At 49.4% G+C, this 25,544-nt stretch overlaps 12 protein-coding genes across 12 annotated transcripts; 5 read left to right on the forward strand and 7 right to left on the reverse strand.

Moving 5' to 3' along the window:
* Positions 1 to 3: 3 nt before the first annotated feature.
* N7457_005497 (metalloendopeptidase WSS1) lies at positions 4 to 1,379 on the reverse strand (the record flags this gene model as incomplete). The annotated part of the gene is made up of 2 exons (XM_057176541.1): positions 4 to 1,042; positions 1,096 to 1,379. The coding sequence occupies 2 exons, from the start codon at positions 1,377 to 1,379 to the stop codon at positions 4 to 6; spliced, it is 1,323 nt and encodes a 440-aa protein (XP_057030843.1).
* A 739-nt stretch (positions 1,380 to 2,118) lies between these two features.
* N7457_005498 (DUF1776 domain-containing protein) lies at positions 2,119 to 3,671 on the forward strand (the record flags this gene model as incomplete). The annotated part of the gene is made up of 4 exons (XM_057176542.1): positions 2,119 to 2,151; positions 2,209 to 2,548; positions 2,613 to 2,776; positions 2,829 to 3,671. 4 exons carry the CDS (start codon positions 2,119 to 2,121, stop codon positions 3,669 to 3,671), a joined length of 1,380 nt encoding a protein of 459 aa, XP_057030844.1.
* Positions 3,672 to 3,933: 262 nt separating this feature from the next.
* Positions 3,934 to 4,848, reverse strand: N7457_005499 (HNH endonuclease signature motif containing protein; the record flags this gene model as incomplete). Its single annotated transcript, XM_057176543.1, has 4 exons — positions 3,934 to 4,221; positions 4,294 to 4,572; positions 4,632 to 4,738; positions 4,797 to 4,848. 4 exons carry the CDS (start codon positions 4,846 to 4,848, stop codon positions 3,934 to 3,936), a joined length of 726 nt encoding a protein of 241 aa, XP_057030845.1.
* A 2,059-nt stretch (positions 4,849 to 6,907) lies between these two features.
* N7457_005500 (tetratricopeptide repeat protein) lies at positions 6,908 to 9,162 on the forward strand (the record flags this gene model as incomplete). The annotated part of the gene is made up of 2 exons (XM_057176544.1): positions 6,908 to 8,958; positions 9,015 to 9,162. The coding sequence occupies 2 exons, from the start codon at positions 6,908 to 6,910 to the stop codon at positions 9,160 to 9,162; spliced, it is 2,199 nt and encodes a 732-aa protein (XP_057030846.1).
* A 1,557-nt stretch (positions 9,163 to 10,719) lies between these two features.
* Positions 10,720 to 11,958, forward strand: N7457_005501 (DUF3712 domain-containing protein; the record flags this gene model as incomplete). Its single annotated transcript, XM_057176545.1, has 4 exons — positions 10,720 to 10,874; positions 10,991 to 11,409; positions 11,467 to 11,588; positions 11,638 to 11,958. 4 exons carry the CDS (start codon positions 10,720 to 10,722, stop codon positions 11,956 to 11,958), a joined length of 1,017 nt encoding a protein of 338 aa, XP_057030847.1.
* Positions 11,959 to 13,068: 1,110 nt separating this feature from the next.
* Positions 13,069 to 13,350, forward strand: N7457_005502 (uncharacterized protein; the record flags this gene model as incomplete). Its single annotated transcript, XM_057176546.1, has 1 exon — positions 13,069 to 13,350. One exon carries the CDS (start codon positions 13,069 to 13,071, stop codon positions 13,348 to 13,350), a length of 282 nt encoding a protein of 93 aa, XP_057030848.1.
* A 750-nt stretch (positions 13,351 to 14,100) lies between these two features.
* N7457_005503 (uncharacterized protein) lies at positions 14,101 to 14,732 on the reverse strand (the record flags this gene model as incomplete). Its single annotated transcript, XM_057176547.1, has 2 exons — positions 14,101 to 14,284; positions 14,332 to 14,732. The coding sequence occupies 2 exons, from the start codon at positions 14,730 to 14,732 to the stop codon at positions 14,101 to 14,103; spliced, it is 585 nt and encodes a 194-aa protein (XP_057030849.1).
* Positions 14,733 to 16,265: 1,533 nt separating this feature from the next.
* On the reverse strand, positions 16,266 to 17,193 carry N7457_005504 (uncharacterized protein; the record flags this gene model as incomplete). The annotated part of the gene is made up of 2 exons (XM_057176548.1): positions 16,266 to 17,077; positions 17,127 to 17,193. The coding sequence occupies 2 exons, from the start codon at positions 17,191 to 17,193 to the stop codon at positions 16,266 to 16,268; spliced, it is 879 nt and encodes a 292-aa protein (XP_057030850.1).
* Positions 17,194 to 17,604: 411 nt separating this feature from the next.
* N7457_005505 (GNAT family N-acetyltransferase) lies at positions 17,605 to 18,357 on the reverse strand (the record flags this gene model as incomplete). The annotated part of the gene is made up of 1 exon (XM_057176549.1): positions 17,605 to 18,357. The coding sequence occupies one exon, from the start codon at positions 18,355 to 18,357 to the stop codon at positions 17,605 to 17,607; it is 753 nt and encodes a 250-aa protein (XP_057030851.1).
* Positions 18,358 to 18,493: 136 nt separating this feature from the next.
* On the reverse strand, positions 18,494 to 19,483 carry N7457_005506 (putative glycosyl transferase family 8 family; the record flags this gene model as incomplete). Its single annotated transcript, XM_057176550.1, has 1 exon — positions 18,494 to 19,483. The coding sequence occupies one exon, from the start codon at positions 19,481 to 19,483 to the stop codon at positions 18,494 to 18,496; it is 990 nt and encodes a 329-aa protein (XP_057030852.1).
* Positions 19,484 to 20,177: 694 nt separating this feature from the next.
* Positions 20,178 to 21,334, forward strand: N7457_005507 (glycosyltransferase family 2 protein; the record flags this gene model as incomplete). Its single annotated transcript, XM_057176551.1, has 4 exons — positions 20,178 to 20,402; positions 20,493 to 20,807; positions 20,921 to 21,091; positions 21,146 to 21,334. 4 exons carry the CDS (start codon positions 20,178 to 20,180, stop codon positions 21,332 to 21,334), a joined length of 900 nt encoding a protein of 299 aa, XP_057030853.1.
* Positions 21,335 to 21,853: 519 nt separating this feature from the next.
* Positions 21,854 to 23,927, reverse strand: N7457_005508 (uncharacterized protein; the record flags this gene model as incomplete). The annotated part of the gene is made up of 8 exons (XM_057176552.1): positions 21,854 to 22,503; positions 22,568 to 22,721; positions 22,776 to 22,943; positions 22,992 to 23,007; positions 23,074 to 23,197; positions 23,247 to 23,363; positions 23,423 to 23,527; positions 23,588 to 23,927. 8 exons carry the CDS (start codon positions 23,925 to 23,927, stop codon positions 21,854 to 21,856), a joined length of 1,674 nt encoding a protein of 557 aa, XP_057030854.1.
* Between the last annotated feature and the right edge of the window lie 1,617 nt (positions 23,928 to 25,544).

A 25,544-nucleotide genomic window follows, 5' to 3' on the forward strand; every position in this document is an offset into this window, starting at 1 on the left:
TGATTAAGAGGACGGCTTCATTGTCCCGCAACAGGAACATGTCCACCATTGGGTTTCCATAAAGCTACTGCATGAGGTGCAGAGCCAACCAAGGGGCTTTTTATCAGCATCCCGGTCCAAGGATTTCAGGGTATCTAGTGCACGAGTGCGATTCTTGAAAGCAAACGTATCCCTAGGATTTATGTCCTTGTCTTCCTTTCGATCAAGAGGTGCAGACCGTTTCTTTGAGTTACGGGGCTCTGAGCGCGCTGGTAGTGCAGATGTTCGGCCAGAAGTAGATATGGACGTTGTTGTGAACAAGGTATTGGTCGGAGGTGGTCGTTCTGCAGCACAGACATCACAGCATAGGAATGTAGAGGGGTTCTCGAGGGTGCAGGTTGAGCATGTCCAGGGGGCCTCGTATGAGCTGTTATCAGCTGTGAGATCAACAGTAATATTGTTATTAGACGATGAAGTAACCTGTGGCATTACAGGTTGGGCTTCAGAAGTAGCAGGCGAGGTGTCAGAAGCAGTGAGTGGTGGTGATGATTTTGTTCGAGGTCCCGCTGGGTTTTGTTGACTTGGCGGAACATAGGAGGACTCATATTTTTCCCTTTCTTCTTCCTGTATTAATTCAATAAAGGCCTCCATTATAGCTCGCTCGTTCGCATCATCTTCCTCGGCCTGAGTTCTGAATCCATGCGAGGCCTCTTCCGCAAGTTCGGTGCTGCGATCTGTACCAGACGCACATCCCTGGGTTACTTCAATACGCCTCTGAGCGGCGTCAGCCCTGATTTTGCGTATATCTGTTCCTCGGAGCACGGGGGCGCCGCCGAGCTTTTTGCCGGAATTCTTAGAGAGAATCTTCCGCTGCTCAGCAGCGGCACGAGCTTGACGCCGAGCTTCGTCCAGTGGAATCCTCTGGCCACCAAGACGCTTTCCTTGTGATAAGAAACCCTCTCCGGTGTATCCTTTCCGGGCGAGTTCTTCATGCTCATCACGAAGTTGGTTCCACAGCGCATGAAATTGCTGGTTGTGAGGACCAATTAAGTTATGGCAGAGTCTGTTTAATATCAGCGTCTGGAATGGGAAACTCCTGAACATAAAATTACTCACTCATGAAGCATAGTATCTACAACTTCTTCAATAGGGAGGAACTGTCGCTGATCGGAGGGGTATCGTAGTCTTAGGCAAATTTTTTGCCCTGAGTTGACATTCAATCCCAGCAGATTTCGCTGCTGCGGATAGAACTCGCAGAGCGCACCAACTCTCCAGGCACGCTGTCGCATGATCGGTTTGACCAGAGACGCGACTTTGCGGAGGATTAAGAGCGCCTCTGACTCTCTCGGGCGTTTCTTCTCATGGCGGTATTCCGAGATCAAGGGGTCTAGCTCCCGCATGTTTGCAATTTTTAATCAAAATTTGAATGATTTAGTGTCACCAGGAATAAGATGTCACCGATATGTCGGAGGTTACTGCCTCCGTCAGAATAGCCTCCGAGACGAGGGTCTGAACGAGAACTTTTCACATCAGAACATGGGCAAATTATGCCAACGTACAGCGATGCAGATAGCCAGGAACAATCAAAGGAACATAACCAGCGATGGAAATTTCAGGATCAATCCATGTCCTGGGCGTCCATGGATCGTCTTTTGTATTGATAATCAAGCAAGGCACATGGATGCCTGATCCCTCAGGCCTCAAAGTGATCACGTGCATTGTATTGAAACAAGACCGGGTGAACTACCTAGGTGCTCCACGCTTCTACAATATCTGTGTATAATGACAAGTGAGGCAGCTTAATGCGGAGTCTGCGTTGCCAAAAGACTGGGAATTATCTCCGAGTTATATCAACGATCATATCCGTTTGGTTTTATGTGTATCGGGCAATAAGTACATGTAGTCACAAAATCCGGAAGTTCAACCACTTGTGCTGGCATGAAGAACTTTACCCCGCCAGATATCCATCTGCTGCAACTACGGAAATCCGACAAAAACAAGAGAAACCTGTAGAAGTATAGAGTTGACATCGATATCCAGCGCACTGCTCATGTGACCTCCTCGATAGTGCCAGCGTTATCAGCATCAATCTTATCAAACTTTTGCGTTTCTTTTCCAACTTCTTCTGAAATCAACAAAATGACGAGCGACGACCAGTTCTTCCTTGATTATGTGAGTATCTTGGACATGACCATCGAAACCCTCCAGTGCTGATACTTCTTTGTCTAGCTTGAGTCCATACGCCATGACGTAATGCGGTATTCCCTCGGAGTCGCAGACTCGATCGACCGACAGGTTGACCATGCCGCGAATGTTATCAGAGACACACTGGCCCAGCAGTCATGGCTGCCGCCCACTGTTCGCCCGCTTCGTGTTGGGCCGCGAACACGGTCATCGCAAGCTCTGACGGTCCGGATTCAAAACTGGATGGCTCGGAATCGCGCGTGGACTGCAGCCATTCTCGCATTTGTCGGAACAGGTGTCGTTTTATACTATGGGAGCAAGAAGCTGCATGGAAAGCGGAGAAAGGCTAGAAGGGCGGGCAACGGTGCGCGTAAAGAAATAGTGGGTATGTGTCATAACCTCCGCGTTTTATGATCTGCGCCGGGATAGAAGCTAACTCTGCGATATAGTTGTCGCTGGGTCGCCGCATGAGCCGATGATAAGGGCCATTGCTACTGATTTGGAACGTCGAGGATTCATTGTATACGTGACTGTTTCGTCCGCTGATGAAGAGCATATCGTCAAGTCTGAGAACCGCGCTGATATCAAGGCTCTGTGGTTCGATCCCACAACCGTAAGTGTTATTCGTCGCTGTGCGGAATTCATCCACTGACATTTTTCAATAGACTACATCTTCTCCATCCGAAGTCCATCCATCATTGCAAGAACTTCGCTCCTTAATCACTCAGGCGCAATCACCTGTTGCCGGAGTGCCTCCGCACACTTGTCAGCTGAGTGGCCTTATCGTGGTCCCATCACCCAACTACAGCGCCGGTCCTGTAGCAACCATTCCACAGTCATCCTGGGCCGATACGGTCAACACCCGCGTTCTCTCACCAATCCTCACAACACAGGCATTCCTACCTCTCCTGACTCTTCGCAGCAATAGCAGTACTATTGTGTTTGCCTATCCATCCATATCCTCCTCCCTTTCTGCACCATTTGCCGGGCCGGAAGTAGCCACGGCGCGCGCGATTTCAGGCTTCGCAGCCTCACTTCGCCAGGAACTTAGCCTTCTCGAACAAGGCAATGTCGATGTCGTCGAGCTGCAGCTGGGCAACATTGATTTAGGGCCGACATACCGAAATGGTCAAAGTCAAATTGCAGGCACAGAAGTCCTGGCTTGGAGCACTCAGCAGCGAGCTCTGTATGCTTCACAATATCTGTCTAGCGTTGAGCAGCGCCCAGTTGCATCTGCGGGTCCCAGTACAGTGCGTGGATCCCCGGCCCGGAATCTCCATTACGCTATCCTAGATGCCCTGGAACCAGCTTCGCGCAACATGTTTGGCCTCAAAAAGACAAAGAAGCCAGTCATGTACGTGGGTCGGGGAGCTTGGTCATATAGCATGATCGGGGCCTGGGCTCCCAGTGGGCTTGTGGCATTGATGATGGGGTACCGCAGTGTAAATGGGATGGCCTCTGGCACTTCTAGTGGCAGTGGCAGCGAATCAGGCTGGGAGAGAGTTTAAGCTCCAGTGTGCTGTATGGCCCCTCATTGCCTTCATGCTACTACCATCTTCAAAACTCCAAAAGCACTCGGTTTTCGATAATGCTTTTCTGTATATAATGTCTTCAAAAATACTCTTCACTCTTAATGGTATATTTTGACCTGATCTTATGATCCATATCATCGCATATTGATACATACTGTCAAATCCTGTAGACAAAATTAGTATGTTAGTACCTATGTTGCACGCGAGATTCTCTAGTCATCGTGTGTTTTGAGATGATCTACGCGATCATGCTTCCTAGGCGCGTAAAAAGCTCCGCTTCCATCCGTGCAGCAGCATCTGGCTGCGCTAGGATGGTCCCCATTGAGTCCTCCCCAATATCCTCCTCCCAGAGAATTTGTGGCTCAGCATGGGTCTTCAGATTCCGGTACAGGCACATACGCAAATGCCAACGGAGGAGATCCGCGTTCACCCCTTGGCTTCCCGATCTTGCAGAGTCCCGAAGACGAGTCCCTCCTAGTCTCGCCTCGCCCCTTTCGCTTGAGAATATGATGATTTTAAAGCCAGCCTATATCAATTAGATCAGCATCTATCAGCAAAGTAACACATCCTGTTATGGGCAGTCCTACGTTGGATCTACTCCAGTTTCAAAATCATCAAACAAGGAATACAAATCGGAGCGAAGAAGGAGCCCATTCTGTGGGGAGAACATCTTTGACGCCCCAATCACACTAGCGGGGCTGGGATCTGTCACGTAACGACTGTAATTGCCGCGATTCCACTCCTCTAGGAGACTCACGGGGAAAATGTGTGTAGACTCCAGACCCCGGAAAGGTCTTGTATTGTTGAACACCTGAGGGGGACCGGTAAGCGCACAACACCCATCTCGTCGGCGGAGGCTGTCGCGAAACTGCTCCTGCTGTTAGAATCGTTAGCCTCATCATGAAATGCTTCTGGTAATTTATATATCAGCACTACCAGATCGTCCCGATCCTTCCGGCCTTGGGATTCTGTGCTAGTATCGTGGGGTTTGACACGGCGAGGCGCGCATTCTGTTGTCAAGCTAACAGAAACTGGGGTCTGGTCTACATCTTTCATTGTTAGCTTGGAAGACTTGAGCCATATTGGATTCACCACACTTACTACTGGCAAGGACAATATAATTTCCGGGCGGAACGGGAGACCGGCCACTCATTCGGAGCGCCTGACCTGGGTGTCCAGCACCAGATAGATGGAAAATGGCCCATTCGATATTATTTTGAAAGATAAAGATTGCTGAACAATACCGATACAGCATTTCATCGCTTATGTACCGTGATCTGTTCATTGGGGATCGTGAGGCCTATCCATGGCTGTATCAGTTATCATCGCAGCCCGCTCTTGTGAAGTCAACTGACTCGCAAGTAAAGCGCCACTGTTCTGGTACAAGTGGAGATTTGAATATGGATTCTGCGGCTGCTGGAGGATGCGTGCTGCCATATTGACGATGAGAAAGGTCAAAGTCAAAAACCCCAAAAAAAAGTATAGAGGTGAGATTGATATCAAGTTAACTATTGAGTGGCAGGGCCTTAGTGCCTTAGTGCCTTAGGCACCTTGGTGTACAAAATATGCACGAATTGGGCATATCTCAGATTCAAAAGGGAACAACGTCTTCAATGATCACCACATAGTTCCCATGCTTATATTCGTACTCCGTACGGAGTACAGTGGATATAGTGCCGGTCGTTTCGCTGCAAGTCTGAAACAAATCCCCGTGAAATACGTTCAGCATTGACAGCCGCCCAATTGGGGAACTGATGGGTGTGGCCCCACTTAGCTGTACGTCATTGGTGAACCAGGCAAGCACAGCACATGGATTAGTTTTCTCGTTCCATGGTACTAACTAGTGAGGATGGCGACCCCTTTGGCTCTATTCTTAGACGAACAACATTCCGAGTCCAGAGTCCAGAGTCCAACGGTATAAAATGGATAGTACCAAAGTAGAGAGCTTGGCTAGACTACGCGAGATTGTTAAAGAGGGTCCTGGTTCTTCCTAGGGGAGGATCCACCCGGTACACCAAAGCAAATGTACTCCGTATACCCATAACGCAATAGAGAGTGATCAAGTGCCGTTGGGATGAGAGACAGCCTACTCCGTAGAACGATGGATGCAGATATATCAAGCAATGCCCGGAGGATCAATTAGATTCTTTACGTGCTTATCTCTCTCCCTTTGGGAACATGTCGAGCGCTGAATTGCATATCCACTCTTTGGTGGCTTGCAATATAATTAGTTAGGGGATGGTTTCACTTATTTACATCGACTGATTCGCCCCCAGAGGCTAATTCTCATGTATTTTGGATTCTGCAGGAATGTGCGCTCATCGTCATTTTTTCTCCCAGCCGGGATTTCTAGAATTCCAAGCGGACATGGCATCGATACATACGATGAAACCACCCGTGTGGGGAGGGACGGCAGGAGAAACGACCTGGGAGCCTGGGATTCTAGAAGATTGCGGGTCAAAGAAAAACACTCCGGAACTATAGTACTCCGTACGGAGTACACAAATTATGATGGATAGTGAAATCAATAATAGACTTATATTCATGTTATAGCATGGCTCGAGCCAATAACGATCACAGTATGCACCCTGCCGGCCCCAATGGCGTCAATGGCCGCCATTACGATATTGTTCTTGGCGACCCCCTGAAGCCGAAGCGGTTTGAAGGTGTTAGAGGAGTCTCCCCTGAGACGATCTCTCCCTTGTCAACGTCGAGACCCAGTGGAGTCCTTTTTACTCCGTACTGTTTTTTTAGTGCACGGGGCCTCTATTTACGTTGTCATCGTGTCGTCTTTGCATTGTGATCGTCAGGGCCCTCCGTTTTTCTCCCTCCCTCTGTTTCTCCTTTCTCACATCCTTGTCTCATCTATACCCCCCCCCCCCTCTCCCCAATGCCCTGAACTCTCACGGTGTCTTCCTTGCTTCGATTTCGTCTCCTATAGGGCTGTCATTCCTTTTGGCTCTATAACTCCGCCTCCCCGCCCGAACCCCCCCTTTGTGTGTTATCCGCAACCCCGAAGGCGACCTCGTTTCAGGAATACAAACCAACTTTCCACCTTTACTCCGATGCTTCCTGCGCATATCTCGAAACCTCCCACCGATTTAGGATACATGATTGAATAGCCAACTGTGTCGTGACCTTATTGACTGGACAAACATTTGATACCCTGGGAACGGAGAACCCAACAGCTTGTGATATAGATAATTCTCGCCATGAACACTCGAGGAAAACTGGGCGAATGTCGCTCTACATCTCACGATACTTTGCGAAGTGGTATATCCTCGCCGCGGGTGGCGCATTTTGACGGCGAAGTTCCTCCCGCACTTTCCCCTCTCGATGCATTTGCCGCCCAGGGCCGCTTTCTGGCCCGCCAACTCGATGAGTCTCGACGAGGAGACCGTCGCATGAGTCGCCTGCCGCCTGCCAGTGTCGCTCGATCGCTTTCACAAGGCCGCCCGGGCTTCTACCGCTCCAAGTCGTCGGCTGAATCCCGCACCGGATTGACCCGCCAACCCACGCAGAAGGGACAGCCAGAATATGAACAACCTAAATACCGCCCGATTTCTGAACATCCCCGCTTCAGCTCGGTTTCCAATGCTAGTACTGAGGCTAGCTATTATGAGGATGACGATGATGATAGTAATATAACACCTCGGACAACGATGGTCCCCACTGGACCGGAGGTGTATGGGATGCCGCGCGCCGAGTCTCCGGAGAATCTGGCATCGGTCGCAAGTGGGGCGGAGGGTGCACCTGTTGATGTGGCCTTTCATGAGCTACGAGGTTCATCAACCGACTCGGCAACTTCTCGACTACATATTCCACGCACCTTGGCACCGCCAGTGTCGCCGCGTTCGCGTCCGTCTAGTAGCTCCAGGAGGGCGCATCATGAGAGTTCTGATGACGAGTACAGCAGCTCCAATGGGGGGTCGACGTTCTCGAAACCTCGCAAGATGTCCTCCGGGAGTGCTGCTTCGTTGCCATATTCGCCCATGTCAACATACCCTGCACGAACGCTCCCTCGATCACCGTCCATGAGCTCGGAGACATCGGGCTCCGGAATGAATCATTTACCCAGGCCTTCCTTCAATTTCTCTCGGCCGCTGAGTCGATCAAGTACAACCCTATCTGCTCCTAGTTCCTCGACACCTACCGAATCGACCATTGCGTCCACTTCACACCACATGCAGCGTCGCTGCAAGCCGACCCCACTGCAGCTTTCCACTGAAGGAGCTGCCGCATTCGCACCGCTAGAAGGCGAACCATCCTCCGCAGTCTCATCTTATGTTTACGCCAAGTATGCGCTTCCGCGCGGACGCTTCCTCTCGAGGGATTCGGTCGTATTTGCAGGCTTGCAAACGCCTCATTTCGAATGGGAAGGAGCGATATTTGAGAAAACACCTCCTCGAAACTCAGAGCAGCCACCACGGATGACACGAACGCCATCTCCAACGCCTCATCGCCAGTTCGAGCACTCACCAAAGCCTCACTCGATGCACGAAGTTCCAAATTCAACGTTCCAGACCTCCAGGCCGAAATCTCAACCTGAACTACCCCAGCCTCAACGAGCTCTGCGACCCCCGCCCTCGCCTGTGCCCACATCGAAAGTGGAGCCACTACGCCCCTCTGTTAATAGCGCCCGACAGATAACCAACGAAAAGGATGAAACCGTCTCTTCTGCGGATTCCGCAAGCACCGTGCGACCTCAAACCGCCGCCCCTCAGGTGACGGCGTCCGGCCTTACCGCCGATGATCACGTCACTAAGGGCATCGAATGCCACGAAAGAGGATCTCTCAGTGAGTCGACGTATCATCTGCGTGTCGCCGCGAAACAGGACCACCCGACGGGAATGCTGTTATATGCGCTAGCCTGTCGCCATGGCTGGGGCATGCGGCCTAATGAGAAGGAGGGCGTGCGATGGTTACGCAAAGCCGTGGATTCCGTCGGCCTCGAAATGTTAGCCAATCCCGATGCTCCGGGTGCGTCGAAGGCGAAGGAATTGCAAAAGGCATACCGGGCCCAGTTTGCTCTGAGCATCTACGAATTGGGCGTTAGCTACTTGAATGGCTGGGGCATTGAGCAAGACAAGTCTCTTGCCCTGCGCTGCTTCGAGATCGCCGGTCAATGGGGCGACGTCGATGCCATGGCCGAAGCCGGATTCTGCTACGCGGAGGGCGTTGGCTGCAAGAAGGACATGCAGAAGGCAGCCCGATTCTATCGTAAAGCTGAGTCCGAGGGCATGAGCATGGTTGGAAACAGCTGGTACGTTCTTGGTGATTCCATTCTCCCATTTCTATATCACTAACCTATCTCTGCAGGATCCACAAAGACAAGTACAATGAGAATGAGGCGAAGAATCGCTCCCGTGGCCGAAATGTCAGCGGAGAGAAGGACAAAAAGTCGCGCAGCAAGTCTCGTACTCGCAGTATCTTCCAACGCAAGAAACCCAACGCACCCGAGGCATAGACTGCCTTTGATTCCTAGTTATTGTCATTTGCTTTCGCTCCCTATTGGAGCTGTATAACCTAACATTGCTGCAATTTGCAATATGTTTGGAGCGTTCTGAGCCGATGTTTCGCTTCTTTTCTTTTTCTCTTTTCTCTCTTCTGACCCCTTTACACTCCTTGCCTTTCTCATGTCTTAAATTTTTATTATCAGAGCCGCCTGGGCAGCTGTTTTCGATGTATTCGCCGAGCCTTTTGGCTTGGGTTCATGCGTCGCAGGCTTCATACTTCCGTTCTCCGTGGATACCCTTTCTTTGCCACCGCTTTTTTCTTCTTTTCTTCTTTTCTGTTCATTCTTCTCTTCTCTCCTGGCACCTTTTTTTTCTTTCTATCTTTTCTGAGCTCCATCCCATTGGATATTTGCATTGTACTCATGAACTCATGACAGAATCCTGTACTTCTCCTTACATCAACCAATTTGGACATTATTATTCATAACTTCGTATAACAACCCAAACACCTGACCCCGCATTGTTCTCTCCCCCGGCTTTCTGCTTCTCTTTTGCTGGCCCCTCCTTTTCTTTTCGCTTGGCTGCGCGGAGGATTGACCTAATGGGTTTTAGCTCCTAGCCCGTGGACCTTGGGATTTGCCTAAAACACACTGGTGTGGGGTTAGATCCAACGCCACGACCGGGGGGTGTGCTTCACTTGGACCATTTCGGTCTTTTGCCCCGTATAACCTTCTCTCAATACGGGGGTATGTTCAATCCCTTGGCAGGCTAATTTTGCTAGTCTCACCATCATCCAATGGCTGTCCGGCTCGCTCAATAAGCTAGTGCAACGGGGCATGTCAAGGAAGTCTGCAATCTCACACATTGAATGCCATATGGTAGGACACGTCCTTCCGTTATCTTGACATGCGTGTCAGATTCCAAAATAAAGCCCACCTCGGCTCGGTCCTTTTCATGTGGGAGTACTGCTTGTTTTCGGGGTCTCAACCTGAGACATTATACTGGACTTCCAGTCGATCGATTCTCCGCAAATCCGGAGTTTCCCCAGACCCACGCTAGAGTCCACTACCTGGCCCGTGTGTGTCGTCTCATAGGTGCTGTGGAGGGCAGTCAGGGACGAAAATCACTCGAGTAAAATGAAATGTCTCTTTTCCGTACGCCACAACCCAACCTTGCATTTCGTTCGCCCCCTTCTTTTCGGATTTTTGGATTAGCGTTTTGGCTTTTTCCTACTTCTTGCATGGCATGTGACGATACTAGACCCCGTTCTAGGACGTTTTGGCAGTTTGAGCTTTTTTAGCGAACGCCGGTGGGTTATAAAGTACTACCCACGCCCTTACATTGAGGCAGCGCGTAGTACCACGTTCGTTTTCCTTTCATTTACTCTGTGCTTCCTTCAGGCCTCTTGTGCCTCTTTTTTTCCCTCGGAAGTTCTTCACTGTGGGTGTGTCCGATTCGGTAAGTCTAGCTTCTTTCGAGACTCCCCTGTCGATAACTCGACAAAGTACCCCTTTGTTTCTCCTTTTCCCTGCCATTGTACTCTCTAACATAGACTACAGCAGCACAAAATGTCGGCCACAAAAGCCTCAGTCGTGGAAGCAGAAAACGTCGGCGTAGCGCCAAAGAAGGGCTTCGGCGCGCGTCTTGTCGCCCACTTCAAGAAGTGGTGGTGGGTGCACTTGATCATTTTCTGTGCTTGCGTGTTGATCATCACATTACCAGTGTAAGTCAATGCTCCTTTGAAAACAAAGAAACTCATCCCCTTACTTCCCGGTGGAGAACAAAACCACATGGTTGAGGCTCACATCAATCCGAACATTCCACTGACATTGAAACTAGTGTGTACGTCGGCTACCCCAGAATCGCCCAGGATGCCGTCAACGACTCGACCCTCGAGATCAAGGAGATGATCGTCAGCGATCCCACACCTGAATCGATCCAGCTTGAGCAGTTCCAAATCATCGGCACGGACAGCCCGTTCCACCCCAAGATCTACGAGTTTGATGCCGAGGTTTCGCTCTCCGGTGCATCAACACCTTTCGGCACTGTCGTTGTCCCTGCTGTCAAGTCTAAGGACGGTGCAGAGGTTCACGTGGAGCAGAAGCTTGATCTGACCGACGTCGATGCCTTTGGCGAGTACAACAAGGCTGTTATGTTGAATGAGGAGTTCTCGATGAACGTTTACGGAAAGCCCGGTCTTAAGCAGGGAGCTTTGCCTAAGACTACGGTGACCTATAACAAGACCGTCACTATGAAGGGTATGTTTGCCTCCCCTTTTTCTTGTTAATGAATAAGCAGATGCTAACTCGAACCAGGTCTCAATAAACTCAAGGGCTTCGACGTCCCCGAGTTCCACATCATCTACCCTCCCAAGAACGGCATCGGCTTGAACGGCACAGCCATGATCCCCAACCCCACTGTGATGACCATCACCATGGTAAGAATTGATCTCGCACATTCACCAACAAAACTAACACTAAAACTAGGGCAACGTCACCATGAACCTCGCCATCGCCGGCAAACCAGTAGGAACAACAGTCCTGCAAAACCTCGTCCTGAAGCCCGGCAAGAACAACGTACCAATGGTCGGAGACGTCGACCAAGCCTACATCATCAGCCTGCTCATGTCGAAGAAAAACCCCTACAAGGATGGCGTCGTGCCCTTCGACATCACCGGAAATTCCAGCGTGTATCACGGCAAGGAGCTTCCGTACTTCACCACTGCCTTGAAGGCAAATAAGATGGCCATTAAGCTGGATGTTGGTGCTGCTCTTGGTGAGGTCGGGATCAAGTTTGAGAAATCTTAAATCTTGACCTTCTTGGGGTTGTACACAATTTATCTTATGCTTATGGTTATGTCTTTGATGCTTCTATGTACATCTACTCGACTGAGTAGCGGGGCCCCTTGTGTGGTGGATTGTGGCTTATGTGTATAGTTAATACCCTTTTACTTTTGCAATTGACAATTGCGTTAATATGATACTTGATCCCCCGAATTCTTGGTTTTCGTATAAATGATTGCATCATGGCTGTAGTTGTGCGAAGTAGACGTGCTTATCTTTGGATTTTCAACTTCTTTCGTTCCGGTAGGCCTATTTGTTGTGCAGCATGTTCACCCAACTTGACCCTCCATACACTGAGCCCAAACCAACAAGGAAGATTGTCAAGGTACATACACTACTCCAGCAATAACGGGGCTTTGGTGGAAGTTCCCGGTTCATTACCCACCCATTCAATATCCACCGAAACCCACCGTCAACATCGTGCACATCAAGGAGCCAGTGTTTCCATTGTATAGCAAGTAGACGACGAACCGTACAGCCCAAGAGAAACCGATCTCAGTCCGTTTGCTGGCCACAGCAATCGAATCCGCAGTCCATGAATCTCGACTACTCTGGTCAACGATTATGGAAAAGACAGGATGGTCAGACCCGTCATTTCCGCGACCCGGATCTCCTCGAACCCCGTCGCTGATATGCAACTTCGGAGGAGCCAGCAAGCTTGTTGGAGCTCACGCGAAGACTCAATTGGAGAGAGAGCGCGCGGGATTCGACAAAACCCACATCCGAACTCGGGTTCAAATAACCGAAGTCCCGAATGAGGTTTTTGTCGGGGGTCAAACGACGATAGCGCGAACGCGCTCACGAGAAACGGGTTCAACTCCCCGGGATCCACTCCTTTTATCCTCTGAGCGGGTTATGGACTCTGCTAGATGAATTAATCCATGAGAGGAAGCCATTGAAGAAGGTTCAGATACAGGACCGAAACGTCATTCAAGAGAAATCGAATTCCAATTCGCATTTGTCCCGAGCGTTGTTGCACCGTGCATAGAGACGAGATGGATGGGCATCCCGGTAACTATCAATCTTGAAAGGCTGCTGCCATGCGATTTCGCCTTCTCTTCCACGCAAGGAAATATGGGAGCAGTGGGTATCACTATACCTCAAATCGAACTTCACGATATTTGGCAGATCATCCAGGAGAAGTCCTCTCCTATGACAGTCTATGTCACTGACCCTCAGGTCCGCGGATTAACACAAGTTGTGACTCGATGGGAAGGTTCCCGGTTCTCAATAGCTCCTGAATCCCCGGATTTTCCTTGTTTTGCCAATGGCAAATTTTCCATCAATTCGCCGGCACCGGGTGTTGATCCATCGGTGCTGATCACAGAGGATTGGAAGATACGTCCTGCTATCTGAGGACCTGCATATCTGGGATATCCATCGTGTTCTTCGACGAAGGCTGCATGCGATCTCGGAACTCGTCATGTGGGATCGGGCATACCGCTTCAAGGGTAAGGATGAACAGGAAGGTAAAATCGAAGGATTGAATTTCAACTTGCGAATGGTGCTTTTCATCCCTCGCACGCGCAGATGTCGCTCTGAGCGGTTGATTGAAGAAGGAGTTGCCTGTTGGACGTCTTCCAGAAGCTGTCGATCAAGTCAGTGTCGGACCTTCCGTAGTCGTCTATGATGAGGACTCACAGGCTTGCATGATGGTTGCGCCCCCGAGAAGAGTAAATGGCCTGTAACTGGCTAGACACTGCTAGACACTTTCTTCATTCAAGGTTTATAGAGACGAAGATGGATGTGAGATTGTTAGAAAAAGAGGGTTATCGATCGGTGTTGTGATGTGTTAGATGAAGGAGAAGATTTAGCGGTCCGGGGCGTTCTGGTCTTCTAGCAGCCAAAAGAGAGCGACAGGAGATATCGACTATGACTCTCACTTCTGGGATGAAGACCAAATGGGTTATATAAGATACCATATAGGAAATCACGGATGTATACAGCCAGGTGGGTGTTCTCCATAAGAACGCTGCTATTTATCTAGAAGAGCTTTATCTCCAGCAGACAAAGAAGTTTGAGAAAGAGAATTTGTTTGTCAATGTCAATGAAAGATACTAAACAAACATACTCATACACAACACAGTCTGACCTATGTGCTAGAGACTATAGCTTGTAGTACGCTGGCGGGATGTTATCGTAGTAAGGCACCACCACCGAATCAGAGTCCTCAGTCAGTCCAACCATAGCAGTAGGCGGAGGATGAATAGGCTTCTGATCAACAATCAAGTTGATACAACTTGGCCCAGACTGAGCCAGGAGCTTAGCGACCGCACCCCGGATATCATCTCTGGAATCTGGATGACTCCTTCCGAGTCCTTCGCAACAGCATTCTACAAGCCTCTAGCCACCACGTCATATTTAGTCGCTGAACCGAGAGCACTGATCGGCCGAATCGGATTCTTAGGTCCACGGACAACACCCTGGCCGTTAGAACTCATACCCCCACTTGCGTCGTTAACTACCACGGTTATGATATCCAAGTTGAATCCGGTGTAGGCGTCCAGCTCCATCAGGTGCAACCCGACTGACGCATCTCCTTGGATACTGATAACTTTGCGACTAGGATCTGCAATCGCACAGCCCCGCAAATACCCAAACCCGGTACCCAAGAAGCCGAGGTAGCCCGTGGAAGTGAGGACAATGCTAAGTTTTGCGTATGCAGTCAGATCACAGGCCACAACGGATGTTTCGCCACTATCAGGCACAATGACGCTATCTAATTCAACGGTAGACATGACCTGTTTCATCGCGCGAGAGGGGTGGATAGCCCCCGACTCTGTCGTGCTGGCTTCTTGCTCAAATGGTCGTTCTAGAGATGTGAGACCGTGAATCGTCTCCACTCATGGCTTGGCGATTATGTCTTGAGAAGCCGTTGTGAATTTGGCATTCATCGCAGTGACGAAGGCATTCACATCAGAGACAATACCAAGATCAATAGGCAGTGTTCGACCAATCTCACTCTCGTCACAGTCAACCTGTACTAGTTTGCATCCTTGACTTGGGATGATGGCGCCGCTGCGACCCCCAGGTACATTCCTGTACGGGCACCTAGGAGACTGGTTAGATCTGGAGGTGACTGCGGGTCAAACGATGCATATTTGGATGTTTTGAAATGGGCATACTGCACGTCTCTGCGAATTTGACGATGACCTGCCGTATCTGTAGTGCTAATTACAGGTTATCCATTAGGTATCGAGCAGAGCCTACCTGAGCATGCTTTGTGCCTGTTCCAGTATTTATGATCGATCAGTTGGGAACAGATCCATAAGAGCTCAACCGCTGCTTCGACAGCCTCGTTGCTGGGGCCCGGAGAAAAAGAGGATTGTGAAGTAATCGATCCCCAAGCAACGAGCTAGGCTGAACTGGCGTAAACAACACATCGAGAGGGAAGTTAAGCAAGACCGAGCCTTATTGGACTTGTGTCAATTGTTACTTCATCACCTTTGGACCATGATATTTACCTGGAGCCCCAGATTGAGCCACTCGAATCGCACGCGACACAATCCTCGGACATTCCTCGGGCGTTACAACTCCATGGGCGAATTTGAGAAAGGCCAAGCAGCAACAACTCGATCTATCGATCCCTGAAGGGTATTATTGTCTGTGTTCCTCGATGGCGGCGAGGAAGTAATACAGAGAGTCGGGCCTCGGTCGCTATAAGCCGTAGCGAGGCCTGGATTCCGTTGGAGAAGCTATCGTTGATTTCAACTACGGTAATTCCCTGTGAATCAACTCTCGAGGGAAGAGACTGACCCACCATCAACGGTCACGAAGCACACCTCCAGCTTCATGCTGATCCGAGAATAATCCTCGGCGGCCTATACGGCGACGGCTTCATGTCTAGTGTCGACGAGACGGATGCCAATGGATTCGCAGCCCATAAGGAATGCGTCTAGATGTCCACCATGTAGACCAAAGGCTACTTGCACACCGAAGTGCTTCAGACACTGGGCGAGCAAGTCACCATCAACTCACGATCGGATGGATATTGTAGCTCAAAGCCTGCCATATGATCTGTGTCAATCAGACCATTTCAAGACATCACTGGGCGTATGAAACCCCCTGAACAGAGCCACAAATCTGTGCGGACCGAGGTGATGTTCCAATGGATTGGTAAATACGAGGTCATCCCATTGAATTTGCGGAGAAAATGGCGGGGAAGCAACGTCGTGGAAGACGCCCAAATGCGGAGAAGTCATATGATGTATACAAGAGTACGGAGATGGACGCAACACTCGGTATTCTTGCAAACATTACTTGACAAAGAACTAGAACAGGCCCTGTGCGCTCGCCTCTCTCAGTTTTCTCATCGCAGTTTCCTCATTGGCCGAATTCACAAGAATTGCATCCGCAGCCGCCAACAGTCCGTTCTCTGCCTTGTTAACCTCCAGAAACTTCCCATCCCAACTATAGATCACATCTCCATGACGCTGCTGATCACTGAAAAGGAGTGCGACACTTCGAGCCACAGTCTCTGGCTGTTGAACACCAACACCAAGAGACTCGATAAAGGGCGTAGGCACCATTCCCGTCGCAGTCCAAGAAGGCGAAACAGCATTCAACCGGACCTTCCCTTCAAGCTGATATCCCATTCCACGAATCAACCCCAGAACGCCATGTTTCGTGATCGTATAATCGCCCGCACTGAAGTTCTGGAATGAAGACGCAGACGCGGTGACCACGATACTGCCCAATTCACCAGGCGCGCGGTGGGTCGCGTGTTTCTGGATATAGTGCGCAGCTAAGCGAACTGTGGAAATAACCCCCAAAAGATTGATATTGACCGTCCGCAGATTGGGAGGGGCTAACAGCCCGTTCTCGTCAAGGTCATCTTCGAGGAAATCGCTCATTGGCCCCACGCCTGCGTTGGCAAAAACGTGGTCGATTCGGCCGAACCATTCTTCGATCTGAATGAATGCGGCGCGCTGGCTTTCCCATGAAGTGACGTCCAATTGGATGAATTTGAGGTTCTCTGCGTTTTCGAGTTCAGTTGGCAGTGGGCTCAGGTCGCCAATGATCACTTTCGCGCCGTTCTGGAGACATAGCTCTGCTGTCGCTTTTCCGATTCCTGATGCGCCGCCTGTGGCTGTGAGCTATGGGTTTCAAGTTGGAATATGGTGAATGCATACCGGTAATTAGAACTACCTTATCCTTGATATCCCGCAAGAGATCATCGGTGATTTGGATGCTCGCCATGGTTGAAGGGAGTGTTAGAAGCCACGTTGCGGTTGATATTTCGGAATCTGGCACTAAGGCGGGGTTTATATGCGTTTCTAGTTGTTTTGAAGTGGAGAAAGCCGAGGCAGATCCATTAGTCCTGCAAAGAGCACGACCATTCTCTTTTCTTCGATTCCGCGGCTTATATCCACAGGGATCTTCCACTAAAGGCACTACTCCGCATTTCGGAGGGGGTGGCGTTTGTTGATAGTCAGCATTATGGCTTATTTTGGCCTTGGACTTCGTACATGCTCCCCCGGAAGAGAGAATAAGAGGGGGTTCGTTGATAATGATTCTCAGCTACATCCTTATTAAATGCTTCATACCAGGTGAGAGTTCGCAGAACCTTATGTAACGGTAAGTAAACTATAGCAAGTGACGAAGTAATCTTTATTTACATATAGGAACAGCCTGAATATAGCTCTGCTGAAAAGTAGATATCTCTCTCTCCATAGCCCAAAGAACAAAGCCTGTCTTATAATCCCATGTTAACGGAGGACAGTATTGTTCCCCGATGACACGAAAACCTTTCTTCAGCCAATAATCCCCTGCGACATCCCGGACAACCTTGAGCGTGATTCGCAACTGGGGGAGTCCAGTGCGCCTCTTTGCTTCCTGCTCACACTCCCTAACCAAAATTTCCGCAATGCCTTTTCTTCTGTATCGAGGATTCGGCTTAATACCAACCGCCGCGAGTTCGAACGTCCCCTCACAGACTGTACTTTGAGCTTCGTCACTAATACTTTCTAGTAGAGCGGTACTCGGCGAGATGATCTCCTCAGAGCGAAACTGGTCAAAGTGGCCTGGTAACTTCCACACGGGGCCTTCAGAATAGGGCGCCCAGATTTTCAGGCTTGCTGAGCCGATGATCGCGTTTCCATCGAATGCGATGGCAGTAAAGCCGGTTTCTTGCAGCTCGTTGGCAAGCTGGGTCTCGCTCTTGAGTCGAGGAGACGTTTTCTCGAAAGCAGCCCCACCCGGATCGCGGTAGCTCTCGTTGATGACTTCTTGAAGCTCAGATAGGAAGGGTTGTTTGAGAAGTTCGGTTTGAGAAAAGACCTCAATAGTGTAAACTAATGGAGTTTCTGGGGTAAATTGCAGAACGTCCGGGGCTTGAATTGCGTGTTGCACAGTAGTAGACATATCGAGGACGGAGAAAGAATGTCCAAAGGAGGTGAGGTCGGGATGAATATGGGTCTTATATTTGACTTCTGTCGGGATCCACCTGCTTGTCAAGTGAAGGGCGTAAATCCCGTATTTGGCATAAAAGTGTGAGTCATTAGTTTGAAGCCGAAGAATATCCAACCATTCGCCAGTACCAAGAAAGCAAATAGTCTCTAGACTCCCAATGCACAGGAGCCCACCACTTTTCATGCAGAACGGCATAACCTGACTTGATATCCTCCGGCCACGGCCATTGGATATTCCACGAGAAGTTCATCGTAGTCCACGGGGTAGGACCTGCCCGAGAAAAGGCATAGTTCAAAACACTCTGGTCGGCGATGCTGGTGTCAAAGCTGCCTTCAGCAGCCAGGAGAGCTTCGAAGTAGCGGAACATCATGAGCGACGGCTGTAAGACCATAAAGCCAGTGTTCAAAGTGTCCCAGTCCCAAAAGTCTTCAGGGACGCGTGATGGATGCGATGAGTGATTCAGCTTGAGCTGCGGCAAGCCAGCAGCAATATAACTCTCTGGCAGGGGGATCTCAGCCCCGTTGAAGAAGAAGGAAGGTTGTAAGGGCGTTGCAGACCAGTCCTTTGGGATAGTGAGGAGCCCGTCGAGACATCTTGTCAAAACAGAATCGCCATCTAAGAACACAATCAGGTCATACTGGACCATTTCCCAGAGCCGCAGCTTGGTCAAGGCATCAGCCCATCGGGAATCTTTTGGTCGAACCCAGTCCACTCGCAAATCTGGCCATTCGACGACTTGTGCGCCGTCCGATCGGAGACGATCTCTCTTTTCTTGATCGACATTTTCGTGAACGAATACCACGAATGGAATGCCCAACTTGGTTCGTGTTTCCGGGGCGTGAAGGACTTGGTAAGTGAGGATGCGGGCGGCATCAAAATATGGATCGCTAGTATTTTGGAACTCGGAGATGAAGTGATATCTGTTTTCGGTTGGTGCGCTCAAATAGGTCGCGTAGATCACTTTGGGGAACTCTTCTGATCTCTCGCCGGTCTGATGGACAAAGTAGCTACTCCATAGCCACGACAGAAATAGACTCAGGCCACTGAAAAGCAGAATGGTGCTCAGTAGGCGCTTCATTTCTTTTTACCGGGCTGGAGAGAATATCAAATACATGGTTAGTCACAAGGAATCCCACTTGATATAAATCAAACCTGTGCCTCTAGGGCTGTTACACCGCGAGAAGAAGTCGTCTCATATGCTGTGCGCACTCTGGCTTGATCTCCAAGCGACGTACTGCTTCCGGTGATCAAAAGAGAAACAATACAACAGACATGACAGGTTCTTTTATCCTACTACCCTGTACAACTTAAGTCTGTCGGAGGTTTGTCGCTTTCCCACAGGGTTAATCCAAGCACCCACCCAATATATATGGAGTGTCTTTTTGTCACTGAAGTAGTGCATATTAATCCTAACTAACACACTTGGTTGCAACTAAAATATCCAAGAAGCTATTACACCTAGGAACTTGGTCAAATTCAGATTGAGATCCCTGGGCTGTGAGGAGCTGTAAAGACTCTTCCATCACCTTGTTCCACCCCTATATTGCTATATCTCTTTTTCCTGAATCTCGAAACGCTGAGCGTTTCCATGGAAAATAATAGCCTACACAATGGGAACTATATTGAATTTCGAGTTCCTATCTCCCCCGAAAAACAGACAAAAAGACTCTTTCAGCGTCTGAACTACAACTGGATAATCTTTCCTCTGACCGCCACAGTTTCATTGACTGGTATGTCGTGTGCCGTAGTCTCGCTTGATAAAATACGCGCTAATGACTACAGCTCTATATCATATAACTATTTGGACAGGCTTATACACCCGGCTTGTTCAGCCGGACATCCTGTGGACTCCCGACTGCACAATCCTAGCCATCGTCTACGCCCCATTCTTGCTGGCACAGCTCCCACCATATTCCATTCTATGGGGACTATGCCTACCAGTGCGCCCTTTCACATACGCCAAATCTCCCAAGAAGCGAGTTTTTCGCGAACTCAGGGTATGCCTAGTTACCAAGGGGACAAACATACAGGTCAGGCCTTGATATCTTGCATTCTGTTTGTCTCAATGCTTATACATCGAGTGATAGACGGTGGTCAATTCGGTTCGGCCATGGCAAAGTTGCAGACAAAACGATAAAATCACCTTCCACGTAGTGCTAGATTGCGACCATGATGCACTCAACACATCACTCCCTAGTTTCGTCAACGTGGTTAAAGTGCCAGCCTCGTTTCAACCAGACCATGCGAAATATAAGGGACGGGCATTGGAATGGTGTCGGCGATATTGGAGACTATCAGAACATGATTGGGTGTTACATCTCGATGAAGAAACTGAGATTGATGCATATCTGGTACAAGCTTGTATTGATTTCATAGAGCGAGGAACAGAGGATATTGGCATGGTATGCATTCTACACCCCTGGGGACTTTCATCTCACCACTGAAGCATTGATAGGGAACAATATACTACACCGCGCATAATCACTGGAAGAACTCATTCCTGACTGCCGCGGAGATATTCAGAGTCGCAGAGGACTTTGGTCGCTTTCAACTTCCAGTCCGACTTTTCAAACGTCCTTTACTTGGATGGATGCATGGTTCATTTATTTTGATCAACGGTGCCGTGGAGAATCAAGTCACCTGGGATACTGGGTGTCTCGCTGAGGATTTTTGGTTTGCCTTCCATGTATCCTGCCTATCTTTCTCAACTAATACCATTGGCTAATATCCGGTTGAATAGGCCGCACGGCGAGGGTTCAAATTTGGCTGGATCCACGCAATCGCACAAGAGCAGCCTCCTATCAGCGTTGCAGATCTCGTTCAGCAGCGGAGGAGGTGGTACACGGGTATCATGTCCATGGATAACTGGCTGGTCAAACTGGCTCTCGCAGTTCCTATGATGGGGCCATTAGCTTATGGATGTTTGTAAGTAGTTAGGTCCCTTGGGATTGCATGTTCTGGTACTAATATGTAATGCCAACTGTATCTAGGACTATATATGCATTCATGAGCAGCTGGCATATCTCAGTCTCCCACTGGTTCTTTGTGTGGAACTTATTCAACATCGCCGTAGATATGCATGGTCTTATTATAGGGAGCTTGCTTCAGGATTCATACTTGCGTGCCACCTCAATTACTATGATCTTGCACGTCGTGTTGACATTGCTTTGGGCACCCTTCGTCCAGTTCGCGCATTCAATTATCTTCCTATCTGCATTGATTCGACCTGCGAGCAATTTTGTCGTGATTAGGAAAGTATAGGTTGGTGGTCTCGTGATCTAGCTTGCAGTATAAGTGATATAGATTCTTCAATATAGCCTTGACGTCGAGTGAAACCATCGCCTCTTATGCATTGTAGATACGAATCAGAAAAACAACCCGAACATCACCAAAATCCAGCGCTGATATTCCCTGCAATGAAGAAGCACATATATCCATCAACGGCCCCTCAAGCCCACCATTGCTGAGCACCAGACGCCGAAGGCAATGGCGTCGAAGAATGAAGCGCCACAGAAGATTGCATATGCGTAGCACTAGCAGGGCCATGACTACCCGCATCCGGCTTAATCTTCTTCTCACCAGTCGCGATCTCCCACCCATTCAAGGTCCGATTAAACAACTGCAAAGACGCAGCAGGCTGATAGAACGGTACCATATGGCCTGCATCGTAGACACGAGTGAACGAGAAATTACCGTACTCACGTGTGGCACCATACTCCTTTCCATCAACAACGAAGGGGGTATATCCAGCAGAGCGGAACTGCTTAGCGTGTTCGTACTTCGTCGCAAGGGATACTGCCTCGCCGCCAAACCAGTTGCAGGTGTAGTCTGCGTCGCCGTATATGAGTGCGACGCGCACGGGGCGAGAGAGGATGTCTTCCAGGTCTTCGAGGAAATTGGGGTATGCGAAGTCGCCGCTTTGATAGAAGGAGTAGAGGACGTCGAAGTTGGATTTGGTGTAGTTGACGTCCACACCGATTGCGTCTTGGATGGATGCTTTGTTGAGATACTCGGTGTAATATGGTGGAGGAGTTTGGTCATCTGCTGCAAGACGGATGTCGTAGCTGTTGCGTCCGCTGATTGTATAGTACGGTCCCTCTGTGATAGAATAGAACCATATAAGAAGGATATCATGGGAAATGAAGGGATAGGAAACACATACCAGCGTTATCACGACACATATATGTAGCTTCGGCGCAGATTGCCTGATCTGCAACCTCAACTCGTTTTGTTGCGTGGCACATAGCTATCAAAGTCTGGCAGCCCTTTGGCATCTCGTTTGCGAACTTCATATAGTTGTAGACCGTGTCGTTGACCTATAACCTTTTTGTGAGTGGGAGTTTCGCTTCTACCAGAAAAGAACCTCTTACAGTCTTGATGCCATAGGTGTTATTGACGGCAAAGTCAGCATAGTAATTCGCTTGAATGCCTTGATCGATCAGACCGTTGATAATTCCTAGGGTGTTGAACTCAAGCTGAACACCATCCAGGGTACCGTTTGCGATCTTCTCATTTTGTTCGTAGAAATGATCGAAGAACTATACTTGTTAGAAAAGATGGACAGACTCCAGATTGTTAGCACTTACAGTAGTGCCCCAATGTCTAACGCAGTGAGAAGAAGATCAGTTGAGGGTTCCGTTGCAAGATTCAATATAAACATCAACTTACCCTCCATAGCTTTCAGTCCAGAGATTGAAGCTTCGCGACTGGAGTTTCGAGTCCAGCTTTGGCAGACCGGACAGAAACCCTTGGACTACCTCCCAAGTGGCCTTTGCTGCAAGATCGGTCGTGGCTTTATGACATTAGGCTGTCGGCTCGTACACCAAGGTTAAACAACTTACTGATCTCTGAAGCGTTGATAACAGGGTAGCGGCCGACGACATCACCATATGAAGCATTTTGGAAAGATCCTGTAAGAAGATCAAAGGAGCCAGCTTCTTTCTCGGCATACGAGAAACCTGTATAATATTGTAAGGCAAGGAAGTTCCAGCGTGAAAAATTGGATAGGAAACCTTACCAACACCAACAGGTTGTGAAAGAAAGAGGACATTCGAGACCTCGTTCCAGGAGTGGGGATTAATGTAATCCTCTAGCTTTTCGTTGACAAAACATGGTCCAAGTTCTATACTCAATGTATGGGTAAGCAGCTTGGCTTCATCTGCATTGCTATGGTTGGACCTACCTTGGAATAATCCAATCAGAGAATCACTACCAGGTCCGCCATTTAGCCACAAGGTAATAGGTGCGTTCTCTGGATCATGTCGAGCCTCGAAGAACCAGAAGAAAGTATGCGAGTCTGGCGCCAGATCCACATAGCCCGAGTACGACTTGACGCCCTCGGTAGTCTCGCAGATTTTGGGCTCCTTGTAACGAATTGTGACATTGTTGCCAGTCTCGATTGTCTTCACACCAGTGGCCTCCTCAGGCAGCTGGCGGCGATTGAAGAAATTGAGATCTGGACTGGATGCTTCGCTATTCCCGAGAAGTGGGAGCAAAAACGGAATCCATGCAGACAAATGCATCGTGTCCTGCGTTTGATAGTCTAGGTACTGACTGAATCTTGTCTGATGGAATTGAAAATCTCCGTCTGAGACGTTGGTTTATATATCTATCCATCTCGACCAAAATGCAGACGTCATTCAATTGGGCTGAGGTCGAACAAACCTGATCCTTGGAGCGCATCGAGAGAGCTGTATCGTATACGAGGAATCAAGATGGCGGTGTTGGACTCTGCAAATAACATCCGACGTTGAAGCATACCAAGTGCCAACCCTGCTCTTGGCTGACGATCGATGACCGGATTAGGTGCAATCGTGCGCCGGCCCCCATAGGATGAATGAGCCACGATGCTAAGATCCCACGGGGAATAGGTTGGTTCCCAGATCGAGGAGAACTATGCGCCCGACGTCATGTCAAACTCAGGTTTATCTGCCGAAGTCTCACAGTGGCGTGGATGGTCTGGATGTTGGAGTTAAAAATAAATCGTGGGATATGGGTTCATCGGCTTGGCCATGCACAGCAGCCACCTATAGGGCCTACCGAATGGATATATCTAATGCTGGAGCCTAAGGAAATGGCAGCGGTGGTTATACTAGGAGACAACCTAGGGCTACAAGGGAAAAGGCATGGACTCGCAATACCTCACACTCAAGTATACCAACCATCCTACTATGCTGTATTCTCCAAGTTGTAAGGCTGCTCATGCTGATACCATATATTCCCCCATTTTCTCTCTCGCCTGCTCTGCTTGACCTTGTACATCCAAATCCCAAAGCCACCGAAACCGTTGATCAAGGTTGTTCCTCGACTTAGTCTCATCATCACCAACCCCCTCAAGACACAGACAAAGAAGATCCCCATTCTCCTTGCTACTAGTAACAACCCTCTGACACCGCGGCCGACGAACATTATCATAAGCCCTAAACGCCGCCACAACATCACCCACACACCCAACCCGCGAATCACGCATCCTCGAACGCCAGCACGTAGCCACCCCCCGTCTCGTGGAGACTCTGAAGCCGTTTGCCGAAATGGATGGTCTCCGGCGGCATAAGCGAGACAAGGGCATTGAGGAAACCCGCTCGTTGGAGGAACATGTTTTATGGAGGAATGGAGCTTGGGGTTGATGGATGGGATATTTTGCTAGGTTCCAATCTGGAAGTAGTACGGAATACCGTTTGCGCAATGGTAATAGGGTTGAAGGCTGTGTTTTGTGGAGGCACGTAAGCTTAGGAAGTAATATTGGGGGTTACTACATGACTTGATGTGCGAGAGTCGGATGGCGGGGAACAAGCTTTATAACGCGAGTTGGGCTTGGGCAGTGCAGAGGCATTGGGTTCAGAAGCCCCGCGGGCTGACAGCCATGATCTGCACTCTAGCGGGGGTGCATATCAATATGCCGAAAAGGATACGAGGTAGCAAAGGGGGAGAGGATAAGAGTATGTATTGATATAGACACTGTCTAGGGCCGCGTTCATGAAATAGTATAGAGACATTGAGCTCGAAAGCAAGATGGGTGGAACGCGCAAGTCTAAAGTATCATGTCTGTCCCATACGGGATAATAAACGCAGACAGTGTGCATGATAGCTGCCAACATGGGAGAACTCGGATCGACGTCGCGATCCTGCCGCGATGCCTA

Source organism: Penicillium paradoxum (genome assembly GCF_028828445.1).
Source record: "Penicillium paradoxum strain IBT 22861 chromosome Unknown utg000005l_segment0_segment0, whole genome shotgun sequence".
Lineage (NCBI taxonomy): Eukaryota > Fungi > Ascomycota > Eurotiomycetes > Eurotiales > Aspergillaceae > Penicillium > Penicillium paradoxum.